General features: G+C 46.6%; 1 protein-coding gene across 1 annotated transcript; it reads left to right on the top strand.

Annotated features, from left to right (window-relative positions):
• The first annotated feature begins 3,187 nt into the window (after positions 1-3,187).
• On the top strand, positions 3,188-21,378 carry LOC116727243 (mucin-5AC-like). Its single transcript, XM_032574554.1, has 32 exons — positions 3,188-3,228; positions 3,314-3,451; positions 3,935-4,112; positions 4,254-4,620; positions 4,994-5,033; positions 5,240-5,417; positions 5,559-5,925; positions 6,977-7,019; positions 7,106-7,261; positions 7,745-7,922; positions 8,064-8,448; positions 8,804-8,843; positions 9,029-9,206; positions 9,348-9,714; positions 10,067-10,106; positions 10,229-10,406; positions 10,548-10,927; positions 10,971-11,951; positions 12,116-12,303; positions 12,836-13,337; positions 13,398-13,607; positions 14,079-14,992; positions 15,096-15,209; positions 16,576-16,682; positions 16,842-16,900; positions 16,998-17,152; positions 18,915-19,043; positions 19,120-19,162; positions 19,254-19,291; positions 19,780-19,867; positions 20,065-20,326; positions 20,459-21,378. The coding sequence occupies exons 1-32, from the start codon at positions 3,188-3,190 to the stop codon at positions 20,546-20,548; spliced, it is 7,134 nt and encodes a 2,377-aa protein (XP_032430445.1). The 3' UTR covers positions 20,549-21,378.
• Positions 21,379-22,713: the final 1,335 nt, after the last annotated feature.

Raw genomic sequence — 22,713 nt, 5'->3', positions numbered from 1 at the left:
CCAACAACAACCACAGCAGCTCCTACTACTACCACAGCAGCTCCAATCACCAGCACAGGAGTTCCAACCACAACCACAGGAGTTCCAACCACAACCACAGAAGCTCCAACCACAACCACTGCAACTCCAACCACTACCACAGTGGCCCCAACAACCACAACAGCTCCAACAACAACCACAGCAGATCAAACAACTACCAAAGCAGCTCCAACTACAACCACAGGAGTTCCAACCACAACCACAGAAGCTCCAACTAAAACCACAGCAGCTCCAACAACAACCACTGTAACGCCAACCACAACCACAGCTGCACCATCCTCAACCACTGCAACACCAACCACAACCACAGCAGCTCCAACTACAACCACTGCAGCTCCAACCACAAGCACAGCAGCTCCAACAACAACCACAGCAGCTCCAACCACAACCACAGCTGCTCCAACCACTACCACTGCATCTCCAACCACAACCACAGCACCTCCAACCACAACCACTGCATCTCCAACCACAACCACAGCACCTCCAACCACAACCAAGGCAGCTCCAACCACAACCACAGGAGTTCCAACCACAGCCACAGAAGCTCCAACTACAACCACAGCAACTCCAACAACAACCACTGCAACGCCAGCCACAACCACAGCAGCTCAGACAACAACCATAGCATCTCCTACTACTACCACCGCAGCTCCAATCACCAGCACAGGAGTTCCAACCACAACCACAGGAGTTCCAACCACAACCACAGGAGCTCCAACCACAACCACTGGAAATCCAACCACATCCACAGCAGCTCCAACAACAACCACAGCAGCTCCTACTACTACCACAGCAGCTCCAACCACTAGCACAGTGGCTCCAACTACTACCACAGCAGCTCCAACCACTAGCACAGGAGTTCCAACCACATCCACAGCAGCTCCAACAACAACCACAGCAGCTCCTACTACTACCACAGCAGCTCCAACCACTAGCACAGGAGTTCCAACCACAACCACAGGAGTTCCAACTACAACCGCAGCAGCTCAAACCACAACCACAGCGGCACCAACTACAACCACAGAAGCATGGATCACAACCACAGCAGCTCCAACAACCACGGCAGCTCCAACCACAACCACAGGAGTTCCAACAACAACCACAGAAGTTCCAACTACAACCACAGCAGCTCCAATCACAACCACTGCAATGCCAACCAGAACCACAGAAGCTCCAACCACTACCACAGCATCTCCAGCAACTACAGCTGCCCCAACCACTACCACAGGAGTTCCAACCACAACCACAGAAGCTCCAACTAAAACCACAGCAGCTCCAACAACAACCACTGTAACGCCAACCACAACCACAGCTGCACCATCCTCAACCACTGCAACGACAACCACAACCACAGCAGCTCCAACTACAACCACTGCAGCTCCAACCACAAGCACAGCAGCTCCAACCACAACCACAGCAACGACAACCACAACCACATCAGCTCCAACAACAACCACAGCAGCTCCATCTACAACCACAGGAGTTCCAACCACAACCACAGCAGCTCCAACCACAACCACAGCTGCTCCAACCACAACCACTGCGTCTCCAACCACAAACACAGCACCTCCAACCACAACCAAGGCAGCTCCAACCACAACCACAGGATTTCCAACCACAACCACAGAAGCTCCTACTACAACCACAGCTGCACCAACCACAACCACTGCAATGCCAACCACAACCACAGCAGCTCCAACTACAACCACTGCAGCTCCAACCACAAGCACAGCAGCTCCAACAACAACCACAGCAACGACAACCACAACCACAGCAGCTCCTACTACTACCACAGCAGCTCCAATCACCAGCACAGGAGTTCCAACCACAACCACAGGAGTTCCAACCACAACCACAGAAGCTCCAACCACAACCACTGCAACTCCAACCACTACCACAGTGGCCCCAACAACCACAACAGCTCCAACCACAACCACAGCAGATCCCACAACTACCAAAGCAGCTCCAACTACAACCACAGGAGTTCCAACCACAACCACAGAAGCTCCAACTAAAACCACAGCAGCTCCAACAACAACCACTGTAACGCCAACCACAACCACAGCTGCACCATCCTCAACCACTGCAACACCAACCACAACCACAGCAGCTCCAACTACAACCACTGCAGCTCCAACCACAGGCACAGCAGCTCCAACAACAACCACAGCAGCTCCAACCACAACCACAGCTGCTCCAACCACAACCACTGCATCTCCAACAACAACCACAGCACCTCCAACCACAACCACTGCATCTCCAACCACAACCACAGCACCTCCAACCACAACCAAGGCAGCTCCAACCACAACCACAGGAGTTCCAACCACAGCCACAGAAGCTCCAACTACAACCACAGCAACTCCAACAACAACCACTGCAACGCCAGCCACAACCACAGCAGCTCAGACAACAACCACAGCATCTCCTACTACTACCACAGCAGCTCCAACCACAACCACAGGAGTTCCAACCACAACCAAAGAAGCTCCATCTACAACCACAGCTGCTCCAACCACTACCACAGCAGCTCCAACAATTACGGCAGCTCCGACAACAACCACTGCAACGCCAACCACAACCACAGCAGGTCCAACAACAACCACAGCAGCTCCTACTACTACCACAGCAGCTCCAACCACAACCACAGAAGCTCCAACTACAACCACAGCTGCTCCAACCACAACCACTGCAACGCCAACCACAACCACAGCAGCTCCAACTACAACCACAGAAGCATTGATCACAACCACTGCAGCTCCAACCACAAGCACAGCAGCTCCAACAACCACAGCATCTCCAACTACAACGACTGCAACGCCAACCACAACCACAGCAGCTCCAACCACAACCACATCCTCTCCAACAACAACCACATCCTCTGCAACTACAACCACAGCAGCTCCAACCACGACCACAGAAGCTCCAACTACAACCACAGCTACTCCAACCACAACCACAGCAGCTCCAACCACAACCACAGGAGTTCCAGCCACAACCACTGCCTCCCCAACTACAACCACTGCATCTCCAACAACAACCACTGCCTCTCCATCTACAACCACAGCACCTCCAACAACAACAGCAGTTACATCAACAACCACAGCGGCTCCAACTACAACCACAGCAGCTCCAACTACTACCACAGATGCTTCATCAACAACCACAGAGTCTCCTACCACAACTACTGCAACTCCCACTACTACCACAGCAGCTCCAACCACTACGACAGAAGCTCAAACTAAAACCACAATAGCTCCATCAACAACCACAGCAGCTCCAACTACAACAGCACCTCGATCAACAACCGCAGCGACTCCACCTACAACCACAGCAGCTCCAACAACAATGACTGCAACGCCAACCACAACCACAGCAGCTCCAACCACAACTACATCCTCTCCAACAACAAGCACTGCCTCTCCAACTCCAACCACTGAAGATCTAACCAGAACCACAGCAGCTCCAACCACTACCACAGGAGTTTCAGCCACAACCACTGCCTCCACAGCTACAACCACTGCCTCTCCAACAACAACCACTGCCTCTCCATCTACAACCACAGCACCTCCAACAACAACAGCAGTTACATCAACAACCACAGCGGCTCCAACTACAACCACAGCAGCTCCAACCACAACCACTGCAGCTCCAACTACTACCACAGAAGCTTCATCAACAACCACAGCGTCTCCTACCACAACCACTGCAGCTCCCACTACTACCACAGCAGCTCCAACCACTACAACAGAAGCTCAAACTACAACCACAATAGCTCCATCAACTACCACGGCAGCTCCGACTACAACGACAGCAGCTCCAACAACAACTATTGCCTCTGCATCAACAACCACATCAGCTCCAACTACAACAGCAGCTCCATCAACAACCACAGCAGCTCCAACTACAACAGCACCTCCATCAACAACCGCAGCGACTCCACCTACAACCACAGCAGCTCCAACAACAACGACAGCAATGCCAACCACAACCACAGCAGCTCCAACCACAACCACATCCTCTGCAACTACCACCACAGCAGCTCCAACCACATCCTCTCCAACAACAACCACGTCCTCTGCATCTACAACCACAGCAGCTCTAACCACAACCACAGAAGCTCCAACTACAACCACAGCTACTCCAACCACAACCACAGCAGCTCCAACCACAAGCACTGCCTCTCCAACTCCAACCACTGAAGATCTAACCAGAACCACAGCAGCTCCAACCACTACCACAGGAGTTCCAGCCACAACCACTGCCTCCCCAACTACAACCACTTCCTCTCCAAGAACAACCACTGCCTCTCCATCTACAACCACAGCATCTCCAACTACAACCACAGAAGCTTCATCAACAACCACAGTGTCTCCTACCACAACCACTGCAGCTCCAACCACTACCACAGAAGCTCAAACTACAACCACAATAGCTCCATCAACAACCACAGCAGCTCCAACTGTAACAGCACCTCCATCAACAACCGCAGCGACTCCACCTACAACCACAGCAGCACCAACAACAACGACTGCAACGCCAACCACAACCACAGCAGCTCCAACCACAACCACATCCTCTGCAACTACCACCACAGCAGCTCCAACCACAACCACATCCTCTCCAACAACAACCACATCCTCTGCAACTACAACCACAGCAGCTCCAACCACAACCACAGAAGCTCCAACTACAACCACAGCTACTCCAACCACAACCACAGCAGCTCCAACCACAAGCACTGCCTCTCCAACTCCAACCACTGAAGATCTAACCAGAACCACAGCAGCTCCAACCACTACCACAGGAGTTCCAGCCACAACCACTGCCTCCCCAACTACAACCACTGCCTCTCCATCTACAACCACAGCACCTCCAACAACAACAGCAGTTACATCAACAACCACAGCGGCTCCAACTACAACCACAGCAGCTCCAACCACAACCACTGCAGCTCCAACTACTACCACAGAAGCTTCATCAACAACCACAGCGTCTCCTACCACAACCACTGCAGCTCCCACTACTACCACAGCAGCTCCAACCACTACAACAGAAGCTCAAACTACAACCACAATAGCTCCATCAACTACCACGGCAGCTCCGACTACAACGACAGCAGCTCCAACAACAACTATTGCCTCTGCATCAACAACCACATCAGCTCCAACTACAACAGCAGCTCCATCAACAACCACAGCAGCTCCAACTACAACAGCACCTCCATCAACAACCGCAGCGACTCCACCTACAACCACAGCAGCTCCAACAACAACGACAGCAATGCCAACCACAACCACAGCAGCTCCAACCACAACCACATCCTCTGCAACTACCACCACAGCAGCTCCAACCACATCCTCTCCAACAACAACCACGTCCTCTGCATCTACAACCACAGCAGCTCTAACCACAACCACAGAAGCTCCAACTACAACCACAGCTACTCCAACCACAACCACAGCAGGTCCAACCACAAGCACTGCCTCTCCAACTCCAACCACTGAAGATCTAACCAGAACCACAGCAGCTCCAACCACTACCACAGGAGTTCCAGCCACAACCACTGCCTCCCCAACTACAACCACTTCCTCTCCAAGAACAACCACTGCCTCTCCATCTACAACCACAGCATCTCCAACTACAACCACAGAAGCTTCATCAACAACCACAGTGTCTCCTACCACAACCACTGCAGCTCCAACCACTACCACAGAAGCTCAAACTACAACCACAATAGCTCCATCAACAACCACAGCAGCTCCAACTGTAACAGCACCTCCATCAACAACCGCAGCGACTCCACCTACAACCACAGCAGCACCAACAACAACGACTGCAACGCCAACCACAACCACAGCAGCTCCAACCACAACCACATCCTCTGCAACTACCACCACAGCAGCTCCAACCACAACCACATCCTCTCCAACAACAACCACATCCTCTGCAACTACAACCACAGCAGCTCCAACCACAACCACAGAAGCTCCAACTACAACCACAGCTACTCCAACCACAACCACAGCAGCTCCAACCACAAGCACTGCCTCTCCAACTCCAACCACTGAAGATCTAACCAGAACCACAGCAGCTCCAACCACTACCACAGGAGTTCCAGCCACAACCACTGCCTCCCCAACTACAACCACTGCCTCTCCATCTACAACCACAGCACCTCCAACAACAACAGCAGTTACATCAACAACCACAGCGGCTCCAACTACAACCACAGCAGCTCCAACCACAACCACTGCAGCTCCAACTACTACCACAGAAGCTTCATCAACAACCACAGCGTCTCCTACCACAACCACTGCAGCTCCCACTACTACCACAGCAGCTCCAACAACAACTATTGCCTCTGCATCAACAACCACATCAGCTCCAACTACAACAGCAGCTCCATCAATAACCACAGCAGCTCCAACTACAACAGCACCTCCATCAACAACCACAGAAGCTCCAACTACAACCACAGCTGCTCCAACCACAACCACTGCAACGCCAACCACAACCACAGCAGCTCCAACTACAACCACAGAAGCATTGATCACAACCACTGCAGCTCCAACCACAAGCACAGCAGCTCCAACAACCACAGCATCTCCAACTACAACGACTGCAACGCCAACCACAACCACAGCAGCTCCAACCACAACCACATCCTCTCCAACAACAACCACATCCTCTGCAACTACAACCACAGCAGCTCCAACCACGACCACAGAAGCTCCAACTACAACCACAGCTACTCCAACCACAACCACAGCAGCTCCAACCACAACCACAGGAGTTCCAGCCACAACCACTGCCTCCCCAACTACAACCACTGCATCTCCAACAACAACCACTGCCTCTCCATCTACAACCACAGCACCTCCAACAACAACAGCAGTTACATCAACAACCACAGCGGCTCCAACTACAACCACAGCAGCTCCAACTACTACCACAGATGCTTCATCAACAACCACAGAGTCTCCTACCACAACTACTGCAACTCCCACTACTACCACAGCAGCTCCAACCACTACGACAGAAGCTCAAACTAAAACCACAATAGCTCCATCAACAACCACAGCAGCTCCAACTACAACAGCACCTCGATCAACAACCGCAGCGACTCCACCTACAACCACAGCAGCTCCAACAACAATGACTGCAACGCCAACCACAACCACAGCAGCTCCAACCACAACTACATCCTCTCCAACAACAAGCACTGCCTCTCCAACTCCAACCACTGAAGATCTAACCAGAACCACAGCAGCTCCAACCACTACCACAGGAGTTTCAGCCACAACCACTGCCTCCACAGCTACAACCACTGCCTCTCCAACAACAACCACTGCCTCTCCATCTACAACCACAGCACCTCCAACAACAACAGCAGTTACATCAACAACCACAGCGGCTCCAACTACAACCACAGCAGCTCCAACCACAACCACTGCAGCTCCAACTACTACCACAGAAGCTTCATCAACAACCACAGCGTCTCCTACCACAACCACTGCAGCTCCCACTACTACCACAGCAGCTCCAACCACTACAACAGAAGCTCAAACTACAACCACAATAGCTCCATCAACTACCACGGCAGCTCCGACTACAACGACAGCAGCTCCAACAACAACTATTGCCTCTGCATCAACAACCACATCAGCTCCAACTACAACAGCAGCTCCATCAACAACCACAGCAGCTCCAACTACATCAGCACCTCCATCAACAACCGCAGCGACTCCACCTACAACCACAGCAGCTCCAACAACAACGACAGCAATGCCAACCACAACCACAGCAGCTCCAACCACAACCACATCCTCTGCAACTACCACCACAGCAGCTCCAACCACATCCTCTCCAACAACAACCACGTCCTCTGCATCTACAACCACAGCAGCTCTAACCACAACCACAGAAGCTCCAACTACAACCACAGCTACTCCAACCACAACCACAGCAGCTCCAACCACAAGCACTGCCTCTCCAACTCCAACCACTGAAGATCTAACCAGAACCACAGCAGCTCCAACCACTACCACAGGAGTTCCAGCCACAACCACTGCCTCCCCAACTACAACCACTTCCTCTCCAAGAACAACCACTGCCTCTCCATCTACAACCACAGCATCTCCAACTACAACCACAGAAGCTTCATCAACAACCACAGTGTCTCCTACCACAACCACTGCAGCTCCAACCACTACCACAGAAGCTCAAACTACAACCACAATAGCTCCATCAACAACCACAGCAGCTCCAACTGTAACAGCACCTCCATCAACAACCGCAGCGACTCCACCTACAACCACAGCAGCACCAACAACAACGACTGCAACGCCAACCACAACCACAGCAGCTCCAACCACAACCACATCCTCTGCAACTACCACCACAGCAGTTCCAACCACAACCACATCCTCTCCAACAACAACCACATCCTCTGCAACTACAACCACAGCAGCTCCAACCACAACCACAGAAGCTCCAACTACAACCACAGCTACTCCAACCACAACCACAGCAGCTCCAACCACAAGCACTGCCTCTCCAACTCCAACCACTGAAGATCTAACCAGAACCACAGCAGCTCCAACCACTACCACAGGAGTTCCAGCCACAACCACTGCCTCCCCAACTACAACCACTGCCTCTCCATCTACAACCACAGCACCTCCAACAACAACAGCAGTTACATCAACAACCACAGCGGCTCCAACTACAACCACAGCAGCTCCAACCACAACCACTGCAGCTCCAACTACTACCACAGAAGCTTCATCAACAACCACAGCGTCTCCTACCACAACCACTGCAGCTCCAACCACTACAACAGAAGCTCAAACTACAACCACAATAGCTCCATCAACTACCACGGCAGCTCCGACTACAACGACAGCAGCTCCAACAACAACTATTGCCTCTGCATCAACAACCACATCAGCTCCAACTACAACAGCAGCTCCATCAACAACCACAGCAGCTCCAACTACAACAGCACCTCCATCAACAACCGCAGCGACTCCACCTACAACCACAGCAGCTCCAACAACAACGACAGCAATGCCAACCACAACCACAGCAGCTCCAACCACAACCACATCCTCTGCAACTACCACCACAGCAGCTCCAACCACATCCTCTCCAACAACAACCACGTCCTCTGCATCTACAACCACAGCAGCTCTAACCACAACCACAGAAGCTCCAACTACAACCACAGCTACTCCAACCACAACCACAGCAGCTCCAACCACAAGCACTGCCTCTCCAACTCCAACCACTGAAGATCTAACCAGAACCACAGCAGCTCCAACCACTACCACAGGAGTTCCAGCCACAACCACTGCCTCCCCAACTACAACCACTTCCTCTCCAAGAACAACCACTGCCTCTCCATCTACAACCACAGCATCTCCAACTACAACCACAGAAGCTTCATCAACAACCACAGTGTCTCCTACCACAACCACTGCAGCTCCAACCACTACCACAGAAGCTCAAACTACAACCACAATAGCTCCATCAACAACCACAGCAGCTCCAACTGTAACAGCACCTCCATCAACAACCGCAGCGACTCCACCTACAACCACAGCAGCACCAACAACAACGACTGCAACGCCAACCACAACCACAGCAGCTCCAACCACAACCACATCCTCTGCAACTACCACCACAGCAGCTCCAACCACAACCACATCCTCTGCAACTACAACCACAGCAGCTCCAACCACAACCACAGAAGCTCCAACTACAACCACAGCTACTCCAACCACAACCACAGCAGCTCCAACCACAAGCACTGCCTCTCCAACTCCAACCACTGAAGATCTAACCAGAACCACAGCAGCTCCAACCACTACCACAGGAGTTCCAGCCACAACCACTGCCTCCCCAACTACAACCACTGCCTCTCCATCTACAACCACAGCACCTCCAACAACAACAGCAGTTACATCAACAACCACAGCGGCTCCAACTACAACCACAGCAGCTCCAACCACAACCACTGCAGCTCCAACTACTACCACAGAAGCTTCATCAACAACCACAGCGTCTCCTACCACAACCACTGCAGCTCCCACTACTACCACAGCAGCTCCAACAACAACTATTGCCTCTGCATCAACAACCACATCAGCTCCAACTACAACAGCAGCTCCATCAATAACCACAGCAGCTCCAACTACAACAGCACCTCCATCAACAACCGCAGCGACTCCACCTACAACCACAGCAGCTCCAACAACAACGACAGCAATGCCAACCACAACCACAGCAGCTCCAACCACAACCACATCCTCTGCAACTACCACCACAGCAGCTCCAACCACATCCTCTCCAACAACAACCACGTCCTCTGCATCTACAACCACAGCAGCTCTAACCACAACCACAGAAGCTCCAACTACAACCACAGCTACTCCAACCACAACCACAGCAGCTCCAACCACAAGCACTGCCTCTCCAACTCCAACCACTGAAGATCTAACCAGAACCACAGCAGCTCCAACCACTACCACAGGAGTTCCAGCCACAACCACTGCCTCCCCAACTACAACCACTTCCTCTCCAAGAACAACCACTGCCTCTCCATCTACAACCACAGCATCTCCAACTACAACCACAGAAGCTTCATCAACAACCACAGTGTCTCCTACCACAACCACTGCAGCTCCAACCACTACCACAGAAGCTCAAACTACAACCACAATAGCTCCATCAACAACCACAGCAGCTCCAACTGTAACAGCACCTCCATCAACAACCGCAGCGACTCCACCTACAACCACAGCAGCACCAACAACAACGACTGCAACGCCAACCACAACCACAGCAGCTCCAACCACAACCACATCCTCTGCAACTACCACCACAGCAGCTCCAACCACAACCACATCCTCTCCAACAACAACCACATCCTCTGCAACTACAACCACAGCAGCTCCAACCACAACCACAGAAGCTCCAACTACAACCACAGCTACTCCAACCACAACCACAGCAGCTCCAACCACAAGCACTGCCTCTCCAACTCCAACCACTGAAGATCTAACCAGAACCACAGCAGCTCCAACCACTACCACAGGAGTTCCAGCCACAACCACTGCCTCCCCAACTACAACCACTGCCTCTCCAACAACAACCACTGCCTCTCCATCTACAACCACAGCACCTCCAACAACCACAGCGGCTCCAACTACAACCACAGCTACTCCAACCACTACCACAGGAGTTCCAGCCACAACCACTGCCTCCCCAACTACAACCACTGCCTCTCCAACAACAACCACTGCCTCTCCATCTACAACCACAGCACCTCCAACAACCACAGCGGCTCCAACTACAACCACAGCAGCTCCAACCACAACCACTGCAACTCCAACTACTACCACAGAAGCTTCTTCAACAACCACAGCGTCTCCTACCACAACCACTGCAGCTCCAACCACAACCACATCCTCTGCAACTACCACCACAGCAGCTACAACCACAACCACATCCTCTCCAACAACAACCACATCCTCTGCAACTACAACCACAGCAGCTCCAACCACAACCACAGAAGCTCCAACTACAACCACAGCTACTCCAACCACAACCACAGCAGCTCCAACCACAAGCACTGCCTCTCCAACTCCAACCACTGAAGATCTAACCAGAACCACAGCAGCTCCAACCACTACCACAGGAGTTCCAGCCACAACCACTGCCTCCCCAACTACAACCACTGCCTCTCCAACAACAACCACTGCCTCTCCATCTACAACCACAGCACCTCCAACAACCACAGCGGCTCCAACTACAACCACAGCTACTCCAACCACTACCACAGGAGTTCCAGCCACAACCACTGCCTCCCCAACTACAACCACTGCCTCTCCAACAACAACCACTGCCTCTCCATCTACAACCACAGCACCTCCAACAACCACAGCGGCTCCAACTACTACCACAGCAGCTCCAACCACAACCACATCCTCTGCAACTACCACCACAGCAGCTCCAACCACGACCACATCCTCTCCAACAACAACCACATCCTCTGCAACTACAACCACAGCAGCTCCAACCACTACGACAGAAGCTCAAACTACAACCACAATAGCTCCATCAACAACCACAGCAGCTCCAACTACAACAGCACCTCCATCAACAACCGCAGCGACTCCACCTACATCCACAGCAGCTCCAACAACGACTGCAACGCCAACCACAACCACAGCAGCTCCAACCACAGCCACATCCTCTGCAACGCCAACCACAGCAGCTCCAACCACAACCACATCCTCTCCAACAACAACCACATCCTCTGCAACTACAACCACAGCAGCTCCAACCACAACCACAAAAGCTCCAACTACAACCACAGCTACTCCAACCACAACCACAGCAGCTCCAACCACAACTACATCCTCTCCAACAACAAGCACTGCCTCTCCAACTCCAACCACTGAAGATCTGACCAGAACCACAGCAGCTCCACCCACTACCACAGGAGTTCCAGCCACAACCACTGCCTCCCCAACTACAACCACTTCCTCTCCAAGAACAACCACTGCCTCTCCATCTACAACCACAGTATCTCCAACTACAACCACAGCAGCTCCATCAACAACCACAGTGTCTCCTACCACAACCACAGCAGCAACAAAAACCACAGCAGCTCCAACTACAACCACAGTGTCTCCTTCCACAACCACTGCAGCTCCATCCACAGCCACAGCGGCTCCAACCACAATAGCTCCAACAACAACCAAAGCAGCTCCAACTACAACCACAGCAGCTCCAACCTCTAACACTCCAGTTCCAACCACAACCACAGCAGCTCGAACTACAACCACAGCAGCTCCAACCACAAACACTGGAGCTCCAACCACAATCACAGCATTACCAATTAAAACCACAGCCTCTCCAACCACAACCACAGAAGATCTGACCACTACTTCTAGAGGAGCTCCAACCCCATCCACCACTGGAGCTCCAACTACAACCACAGTGTCTCCTACCACAACCACTGCAGCTCCAACCACTACCACAGAAGCTCAAACTACAACCACAATAGCTCCATCAACTACCACGGCAGCTCCGACTACAACGACAGCAGCTCCAACCACAACCACTGCCCCCTCAACTAAAACCACTGCCTCTCCAACAACAACTACTGCCTCTCCATCAACAACCACAGCAGCTCCAACTACAACAGCAGCTCCATCAACAACCACAGCGGCTCCAACTACAACCACAGCAGCTCCATCAACAACCACAGTGTCTCCTACCACAACCACAGCAGCAACAAAAACCACAGCAGCTCCAACTACAACCACAGTGTCTCCTACCACAACCACTGCAGCTCCAACCACAGCCACAGCGGCTCCAACCACAACAACAGAAGCTCACACTACAACCACAATAGCTCCAACAACAACCAAAGCAGCTCCAACTACAACCACAGCAGCTCCAACCTCTAACACTCCAGTTCCAACCACAACCACAGCAGCTCGAACTACAACCACAGCAGCTCCAACCACAAACACTGGAGCTCCAACCACAATCACAGCATTACCAATTAAAACCACAGCCTCTCCAACCACAACCACAGAAGATCTGATCACTACTTCTAGAGGAGCTCCAACCACATCCACCACTGGAGCTCCAACTACAACCACAGTGTCTCCTACCACAACCACTACCACAGAAGCTCCATCAATAACCGCAGTGTCTCCTACCACAACCACTGCAGCTCCAACCACTACCACAGAAGCTCAAACTACAACCACAATAGGTCCATCAACAACCACAGCAGTTCCAACTACAACAGCACCTCCATCAACAAGCACAGCGACTCCACCTACAACCACAGCAGCTCCAACAACAACGACTGCAACGCCAACCACAACCACAGCAGCTCCAACCACATCCACAGAAGTTCCAACCACAACCACTGCCTCTCCAACTACAACCACAGCAGCTCCCACTACTACCACAGCAGCTCCAACCACTACCACAGGAGTTACAACCACAACCACAGCAGCTCCAACCACAACCACATCCTCTCCAACAACAACCACATCCTTTGCAACTACAACCACAGCAGCTCCAACCACAACCACAGAAGCTCCAACTACAACCACAGCAGCTATAACCACTACCTCAGGAGTTCCAACTACAACCACAGAATCTCCAACCACAACCACAGCAGCTCCAACTACCATCACAGCAACTCCATCAACAACAACAGCAGCTCCTACCACAACCACTGCAGCTCCAACCACAGCCACAGCAGCTCCAACCACAACAACAGAAGCTCAAACTACATCCACAATAGCTCCAACAACAACCACAGAAGCTCCATCAACAACCACAGCAGCTCTAACAACCACAGCAGCTCCAACCACTACCACAGGAGTTCCAACCACAACCAAAGCAGCTCCAACTACAACCACAGCAGCTCCAACAACAACCACAGCACCTCCAACCACTCTAACCACTATCATATCATCTTCAACAACATCTACTACAGCAGTTCCAACCACAACCGCCACTGGATCTCCAACTATAACCACAGCAGCTCCAACTACAACAACTGAAGGTCCAACAACAACCACAAAGGCTCCTACCACAACCACTGGAGCTACAACCACAACCACAGCATCTACAACCACAATCACAGCAGCTCCAACCGCATCCACTACAGGAGCTCCAACCACAATCACCACAAAAGCTCCAACCACATCCACCACAGGAGCTTTAATCACAACTACTACTACTTCTACTACTACTACTACTACTACTACAGGATCACAAACCACAACCACATCAGAAGCTACAACTGCAACCACCACACCTCCTACAACAACCACAGCAGGTCCATCAAAAACTACTGCTGTTCCAATATCAACCACAGCAGTTGGCCAAGTGACAACTACACGACCTACAAGTACGTTACAAATAGATACAATTTAATAATACATGCACTCTCATTAGAATAACTGTGCAATAATTTGCCAAATTGTGCATTTGTTCTTGTCTTAATTATCAAGGTGCGTGTGCTTCAAGCCCATGTCTCAGTGGAAGCATCTGTGAAGACCGTGCTGACCAGACTCACGTGTGCTTGTGTCTTCCGGGAGAAGTTTATCGAGAAGGCTGTCAAAAGGGTAAGTATCTGAATGTAAAATATATTGCTTTTCATAATGTATTCAGTAGAGGCAATGTGTTGCTTCTCATAAAGCAATAAATCTTTTCACAGTGTCACAACCTGAATCCAGTTTGGTGCTTCCAAACTGGATCCAGTAAAGAGACTAAACTAAAAACAGACTAGATAGTCTTGATGTAATTTACTTGATGGGGGCTCTATTCATGAAACTAGTATAGTTTTTTGTGCATCTTCAGTTTCAGTTTCTTCACTCACAAAATGTAATAAATTCCACAATGAACTTACAACATACTGTTTTACCAGATAATACAGATCAGAGATCGACACAGATCATAACTACAAGATTATTGTGAGTGAATCAGGTCTCCAAAGAAGCTATTTAAAGCTTATAGAGGGAGCTTATTAGCATAAAGTTTAATGCAGAGTTAAACTTTAGAAGAGTGAAACCTGCACTTGCGGTTCACTTACAGTGTATAGGACACCAAGTGATCAAGAGGACACGAAAAATTTTGACTTTTGAAAAATCATGATCATTACAGTTGTCATAATAATGACATATTTAAAATAAAATTGTGTAGAATGTATCAATATACACAAGCAATAAAAAAGTAATATTTGAAATGAAAAAGCCATAGTAGGAGAAGCCAAACAGAAATAACAGGAAGAGGGATGATCATTGCACATGGCTCGCACTCTGCGCCTCTCCTTTCCTCACACTTGCCCTGTTTGACAGGGATCAGAGAAGCTGTGAACTGCGCTTGGTAATGCCTGAAAGTAAAGTAATGAGATGACATTTTTAAATTATTTTCCTCTCGTAGACAAAAAAAAAATAGCAAAGCATTGTTTTACCTGTATTGTTTCTGCATTGAACAAATGAAAACATGAAAATAATAAATACAAAAGCAGCAAAGACATGGGATATGATCCCATGTTCAACCTGTTACATGTGTCCTGCTTAAGAAAATACTTACTTTGAACTGCAGTATTAAAGTGCGGGTAATCAATTCAACGAAAGATGAACGCATCTTAAGGAGAGTTTCTTAAGATCTTGTTTGAACATAAGTTCTTTAACTCTAGAAATGCTTTTCACGTGACAGAAGGCCACCTTTGCAAATGTCATCATGTATCTCTCAAGTATTCGGTCTGAATCCATCACTACACTCAGATTTTGGGACTGATCCATAGCTTCTATCTGTAATTGCTGAAGCTGTGTTCTAACTCTTGTTCCTTCCTTTTTATTTGTATTTATTTGATAATTGATGCTGCAGTAAACTCCCATTTGAAAACTCTAATTGCTTGAACATTTTTATTTGTGTTTGTGAAATTTTTTGGGAACTTTCTAACAATAATTTTGTTTTTCCAAATAGTCAAGGTTTTCCCTGCTCGGGTGGACTTAGAAGACAGATATCTTCCTGACATGGCCAACAAAAAATCAAAAATATTTAAAGAGACTTCAGATAAAATTACTAATGCGGTAAGCTTTCATTTTTCTTTTTCTATATTTTATTTTGTTCCAAGTGCCAGAATAATATCCTACTGGTCTCACCTGTGCTTTATTTATCAAAAGGCATTTTGTTCTATGTGCCCAAATACTGACTAAACAGAACACTAAAATACTATTTTTAATACACAGATTTACAAAGAGTTCAACAAAACACCTGGATTCATTTCATCAATAGTCCTGGAGCTCCGGTAAGTTTCAGTGTTAAATCTGTGTTTTTTAGACAGTAGTGAATGCCTACAGTATGACAAAGACTTACCAGTATTCTCTTCCATATTTTCATTTCAGGGAAATACAATCAGTACTAAGGTCAAACACAGGCAACGTTGAAGCTTCAGTCCAAATCAACTATGAAGCAAAGTCTAACGTCACAGAAGAAATTGTAATAGAAGCAATGAAAAATCTCACCTGCGAAAGCTGTCCACTGCCAGGAAGCTTTACATGTGGGTTTAATATAAATATGTAATTCTGAATATTCTTACTTTCAATCAATCAATCAATCAAATTTTATTTGTATAGCACATTTCAGCAGCAAGACATTTCAAAGTGCTTTACATCATTACAAACACAGAAACACAATGCAATATAGAATCAATCATTAAGTCAAGTTACATCAGTAAATTTGTAATTGATTACATTTCAAAAACAATTCTAAACAGGTGGGTTTTCAGTTGAGATTTAAAAGAAGTCAGTGTTTCAGCTGTTTTACAGTTTTCTGGAAGTTTGTTCCAAATTTGTGGTGCATAGATGCTGAAAGCTGCTTCTCCTCGTTTGGTTCTGGTTCTGGGGATGCAGAGCAGACCAGAACCGGAAGACCTGAGAGGTCTGGGAGGTTGATACAATAAAAGCAGATCTTTAATGTATTGTGGTGCTAAGCCGTTCAGTGATTTATAAACTAACAACAGTATTTTAAAGTCTATTCTTTGAGCTACAGGGAGCCAGTGGAGGGACTTTAAAACTGGTGTTATGTGCTCTATCTTCCTGGTTTTATTGAGAACGCGAGCAGCAGCATTCTTTACCTTTCCCTTATACAGTACATTCATTACACTTATCTTTCATAATATAGGTTGTATTAATCAGAAAGCTGTGGTGTTAAGACTGGTTCCCGTTTGTGTTTGGCAGCTTGAATTCTTCTTATTCTTCTATTACCATAATTTCCAGACTATAGAGCGCACCTGATTATAAGCCGCACCCAGTACATTTTTAAAGGAAAAACCATTTTGCACATACATAAGCCGCACCTGTCTATAAGCCGCATGTGCCTACATTGAACATTTACAGTACAAAGAAAGACGGTACACAGAAAGAGTTTTCAAAGTTTTAATAATATACCTTAGCTTTTCTTTCCAAACAGTGCCTGTGACGCGGCAGTAACACAGCAGCAACTCGGTAGCACAGCAGTAACAGTGCTGCTTAAAAAAAAAACATACCGGTAAAAGCCACTGAGAGCCGTCTTCATCTTCCTCCTGAGCACTGAAACCATGGAAGTCTTCCTCCTCAGTGTCTGATTGAAATACCTGCTTTTCTTACCTCTGAAAGCTTTTTTGGTCTTTTTACATTGCTCCAGTTCTTCCCGCTGCCGTTTCCAGCGTCTCACCATCGATTCATTCATGAATCGTAAACTTCATGCCAAGTTTACGGGCAGCAGCTCCGTTTTCCTTCTTTATCGGCCAGCTCGATTGCTTTTAACTTGAAAGCTGCATCATATGCATTTCGTCTTGCGTTTTCCATGATGAGGGTCTGTTCATGCTAATTTTATTCATGCACAAAGCGCGAAGTTACATTAAACTTGCGTCTTCCTCGACACATATATTCCGCCTGTCTCACTCTTACCTTTTCTGCTCGAGCGCCCTTGGCGGCCGTTAGAAAAAATGCATAAATTAGCCGCATCATTGTATAAGCCGCAGGGTTGAAAGCGTGAGTCTGGAAATTACGGTATTTCTCTTATTCCACTTTGGATAAGTTTTGTGTTTGGATTTTATTTTTTTTATTTTATTAAGACACACTTTTCAAAAACTTTTAACAGGCATGGCACCTTTTCACACACAAAACATACACATAATGTTGGTCACGATTTCTGTCAAGACTTTAAGTCTGAAAGAATCTCTGAGGAATTTAGATATCAGTGATGTTCTTGATTTTATGTGCTTGTTATGTCATGAAATTTGCTGATCCCATCAAACTTCTTTTCTGTTCCATTTAAAGTGAAACAGCTTTGTGGTTTGGATCCATGTGACGAAACAACAACAAAGTGCAATTCTACAGTGGGCAGTTTCGTGTGCACATGTTTAGATGGTTATATTACATCAAACTACAGTGAAAGATTATGCATGGGTAAGGATATTTAACAATCAAGAGAGTTTAAATATTTCATTGTGCACTGATTATAGTGTAACTTTCTGTACTTTAGCATGTCCCCCTGGTCAGAAAGCTGTGAACAATACATGTAAACCGTAAGTGCATCGATCTGACTGTACGACTTTATGGTTTTCTGCAAGTACAACAGTTTCAAGTTAAACAATTTATTTTTAATATTTTTTTCAGATGTAGCTTTGGTCGTTCTGGAATGAACTGCGAGGATGGTAAGTATACTGTAGTGAAAATCAAAGAATGTTCATCAAGACATTTATTGTTATGTTTGTAAGAGGTTTTTTGGGGGGGGCTTGTATTTAGTATATTATGTTATATTGCAAAATATTATATTAACTTTGTCCCTGGAAGCCAAGGACAAAGTTTCATACATTGATTATTCTATTACAGCAGCAAATGGCCCAAGGCCAAGCTGCAAAGGGATTATAAAGTCCAATAGCGCTACTAAAGCCTTTGCATAGAAAATTATCAAAGTAATGTTAACACAAAACAACATCGACAATTTTTTTTTTAATTAAAATTTTTAATTTACTTTTTTTTTTACCAAAGTAGAAGTTTTTGTTGTAAAGGCGATGGCAAAAACTTTTAAATCCACTTTTTCAAAGTTTTGATGCAAAATGTTCTCTAAAATGTTATATGACCTTGTTGTTTCAAGATCATAGAAAGGCTGAGACTAATTAGTGACTCTGTTGTTTGGTAGAGTCACTGTTGATCCTTGTGATCGTTTCACCTATTCTCGGATGCCTGCTTGTCGTCTCGTTGATCGCTCTGCCACTGATAGCAAGAAAGTAAGTTAGAACCTTTTTCATTTATCACCTTGGTGACTTTTTATAATTACACTTGTCTTATTTGTTAGATTTTTTCTAAAACTGTATTCTAGGTGTGCAAAGTGCTTTTACAAATTAATTACTGCTGCCCGTAGAAATCTAGCTATAAACACTACACAGTAGGACAGACACAGTTTCAGTACTCTTCTATTTTTCAGATTCAAAGGAAAAATGTCCAAGAGGAAAGAAAAAGTCACTTGGAAACCATACATTATCCCGTCCTTTGGCAATGGTCCACCATCCTGCAGTAGCAGCGGTAGCTTTTTCACCTATATCAAAGAACCAGACAACATCCTGGTAAATTCTGCTGTCCCACGAATTCCACGCGCCAAACTCAGCAGCAGCTGGTCTGGCAAGATCGACACGGAGATTTCTCCAAGCAACAGCCGACAAAGCTCGACTCCTTCAAGGAGAAACTCTGTGAGTACACCTCCACACAAGATATCGCAAAGACAAACATCTGTGTTTTATTAATTCACAAATTCTCATGTCTTCTTATGACCTGAAAGCAATTCAGCAAAAACCAAAATGACATGTTTTTATTCTTCCCAGATTGGACGGCACAACAACCCCTACAAGAACGTAATATCTATAAGAAACCCTTATGCCCAGAATCAAACCACAGACCAGACCAGACTCTAATGGAGGAGAAGGAAGTTGGATCTCTGTAGGAGTTCCTATAGTGGTATTTATCCCAAGATACTGCATTACATTGGAACTTCCTCAATGTAAAAGATGTAAACAGGAGCGTATCAACAGAGACGTGCAATTAATGTGATAGATATTGTATCCTGTGTTCCTTTACTACTTTTGGTTTGTATTGTGTGACTTCTAGTCAGGCCTGTTAAAAACTGCCATAAACCAGACTGGCTTTCATCATCAAAATCAAAAAGTTTGGTTTATAATTCCTGCATTTGTGTTAAATGCACTATTTATTCTCTATGAATTTTCTAGAGTTGTTTTCTGTAAGCATTACAGGTTTAATTTGTGCCTCAGTTTTATATTTATCAAAGTTTTTGTAAATAAGATCAACTGGAAATTTCTTTAAATCTGTTCATATGTTTCATGTAAAAGTAAAACCATCACAACTTTGGGATATTTATCAATGTTTGCATAACTTTTTTTTATTTTTCTTGGTCTAGTTACAAACCAGTTATGCATAACATTTGAACGCTATGACTTTGGTGGATTATAGCTAACTGCTAACAAAAAACACTCACTGAAAATGCTGAATGTATGTATAGATAAATGAGATGAGAACAAAGATTCTGTTGTAAAGCACTTTAAGTAGTGTAGTTGGCTAAAAAGGTGCAATATAAGTACAATATGTTTAACTCTTTTTTTTTGTCTAAATGTGTTCAAACTTGTTATATTGTAATAACTTAATATGACCACTAAAGGGCTCCAAACATGAAGTTTTACATGAATTATATATTTGTTATCTCACAGAATAAAACCAATGCAATTAAAAATTGTGGTAATGTGATATTTATTCTCTTACTATTAAAAGAATAACCATATTTCAGAGCATATTAGTTGGTTTAAGGATCATCAATAAAATCCAGTCAGTCAAAATATAAAGACCACCACAAATCAATACCTTCCTGAGATTTTCATTGATCCCTTCTTTCATATTAATATGTGTATGTTTAAATATGTATTATTTTTTAATGTCTTCCAGGTTACGAGACCAAAAGACTTCAAATCAATTTTGAATTGTGTTGCTATCCTGGATTATTGAGATCAGCTAATTTCTATTCATTTTAGTTCAGTTCCTTTGTTATGCTATGTTTTTATGGATACATAATTGATCATATTTTCCAGTAACTTTTAATGTGGCTAAAGTTCCAGGCTTGACTAATGAAAGCCTTTATTTCTATGACATCAGGTTGTGTGCCCGGTTCAGCCTCTTTGAGTATTATTTCATTTTATTATGTCATTACCTCTTAAACATACCTGGGGTGTTGCTTTTATTCTTTCTTGGATGTTTGAGGAATCCTTGAATCTCCCATGACAACCATCCAGGGGCGTAAACTAAAGCAACCCTAAACGCTTGTTTCATGGAAGCAGGGAGGAGCTTGCAAGTCCAAGCTCCTACTTGGACATGCAGTCTCCAGCAGAGCAACTGCCTGACAGAGGCGTTTCCACTCAGCTCCAGCAGAGTACCACCTGCAGCAATTAACAGACAAAAGAAAAAGCAGGAGCTTCTTAATTTCAAGGCATCAAATTGCAAAGTCAATTTTCTTTTAAGTTTTTTTATATGTAGCATTTTTACAACAACTGACGCTAACATGGTTGGTTATTGCCACAAAATGACACTATGTGCCTAGAAAATACATAATAATACTCTGTACTTTACCCCAGCAATCACATGAAGCATGCCTGTCCCGCCTCCAAAATAGACACAGCAGCTGATCAAAACAAATTACTTATGATTAACAAACAGAAAATCAACGTCATCTTTCACACCTTCTTCTTTTCGCTGATTAACCCGGTAGAAATTGTAGCTGTAAATCTGTAAACCAGATTTGAAGGGAGTGGGATGAATAGCACAGGAAGGCAGGCTTAGACAACGGCAGACTTGGGAACAATAAGTACGCTGCACAGGGTCAATATGAATACTGAACACCAGGTGGCGTTTCTTCAATGAAGACTGGAATTAGACCGCAGGTACAGTATGCCTTTATTTCACCCCAAACTGTTCATTACAATAGTTATATATCAGAGGCATGAGCCCCGCCTCACCTGTAGCAATTTATGGACTTTGAGATATCTGATCTTTATTTACATCAATTAAAACTGTTTTT

The sequence above is a fragment of the Xiphophorus hellerii genome, chromosome 10 (assembly GCF_003331165.1).
Source record: "Xiphophorus hellerii strain 12219 chromosome 10, Xiphophorus_hellerii-4.1, whole genome shotgun sequence".
NCBI lineage: Eukaryota > Metazoa > Chordata > Actinopteri > Cyprinodontiformes > Poeciliidae > Xiphophorus > Xiphophorus hellerii.
This window is presented reverse-complemented; position numbering and strand designations above follow the sequence as displayed.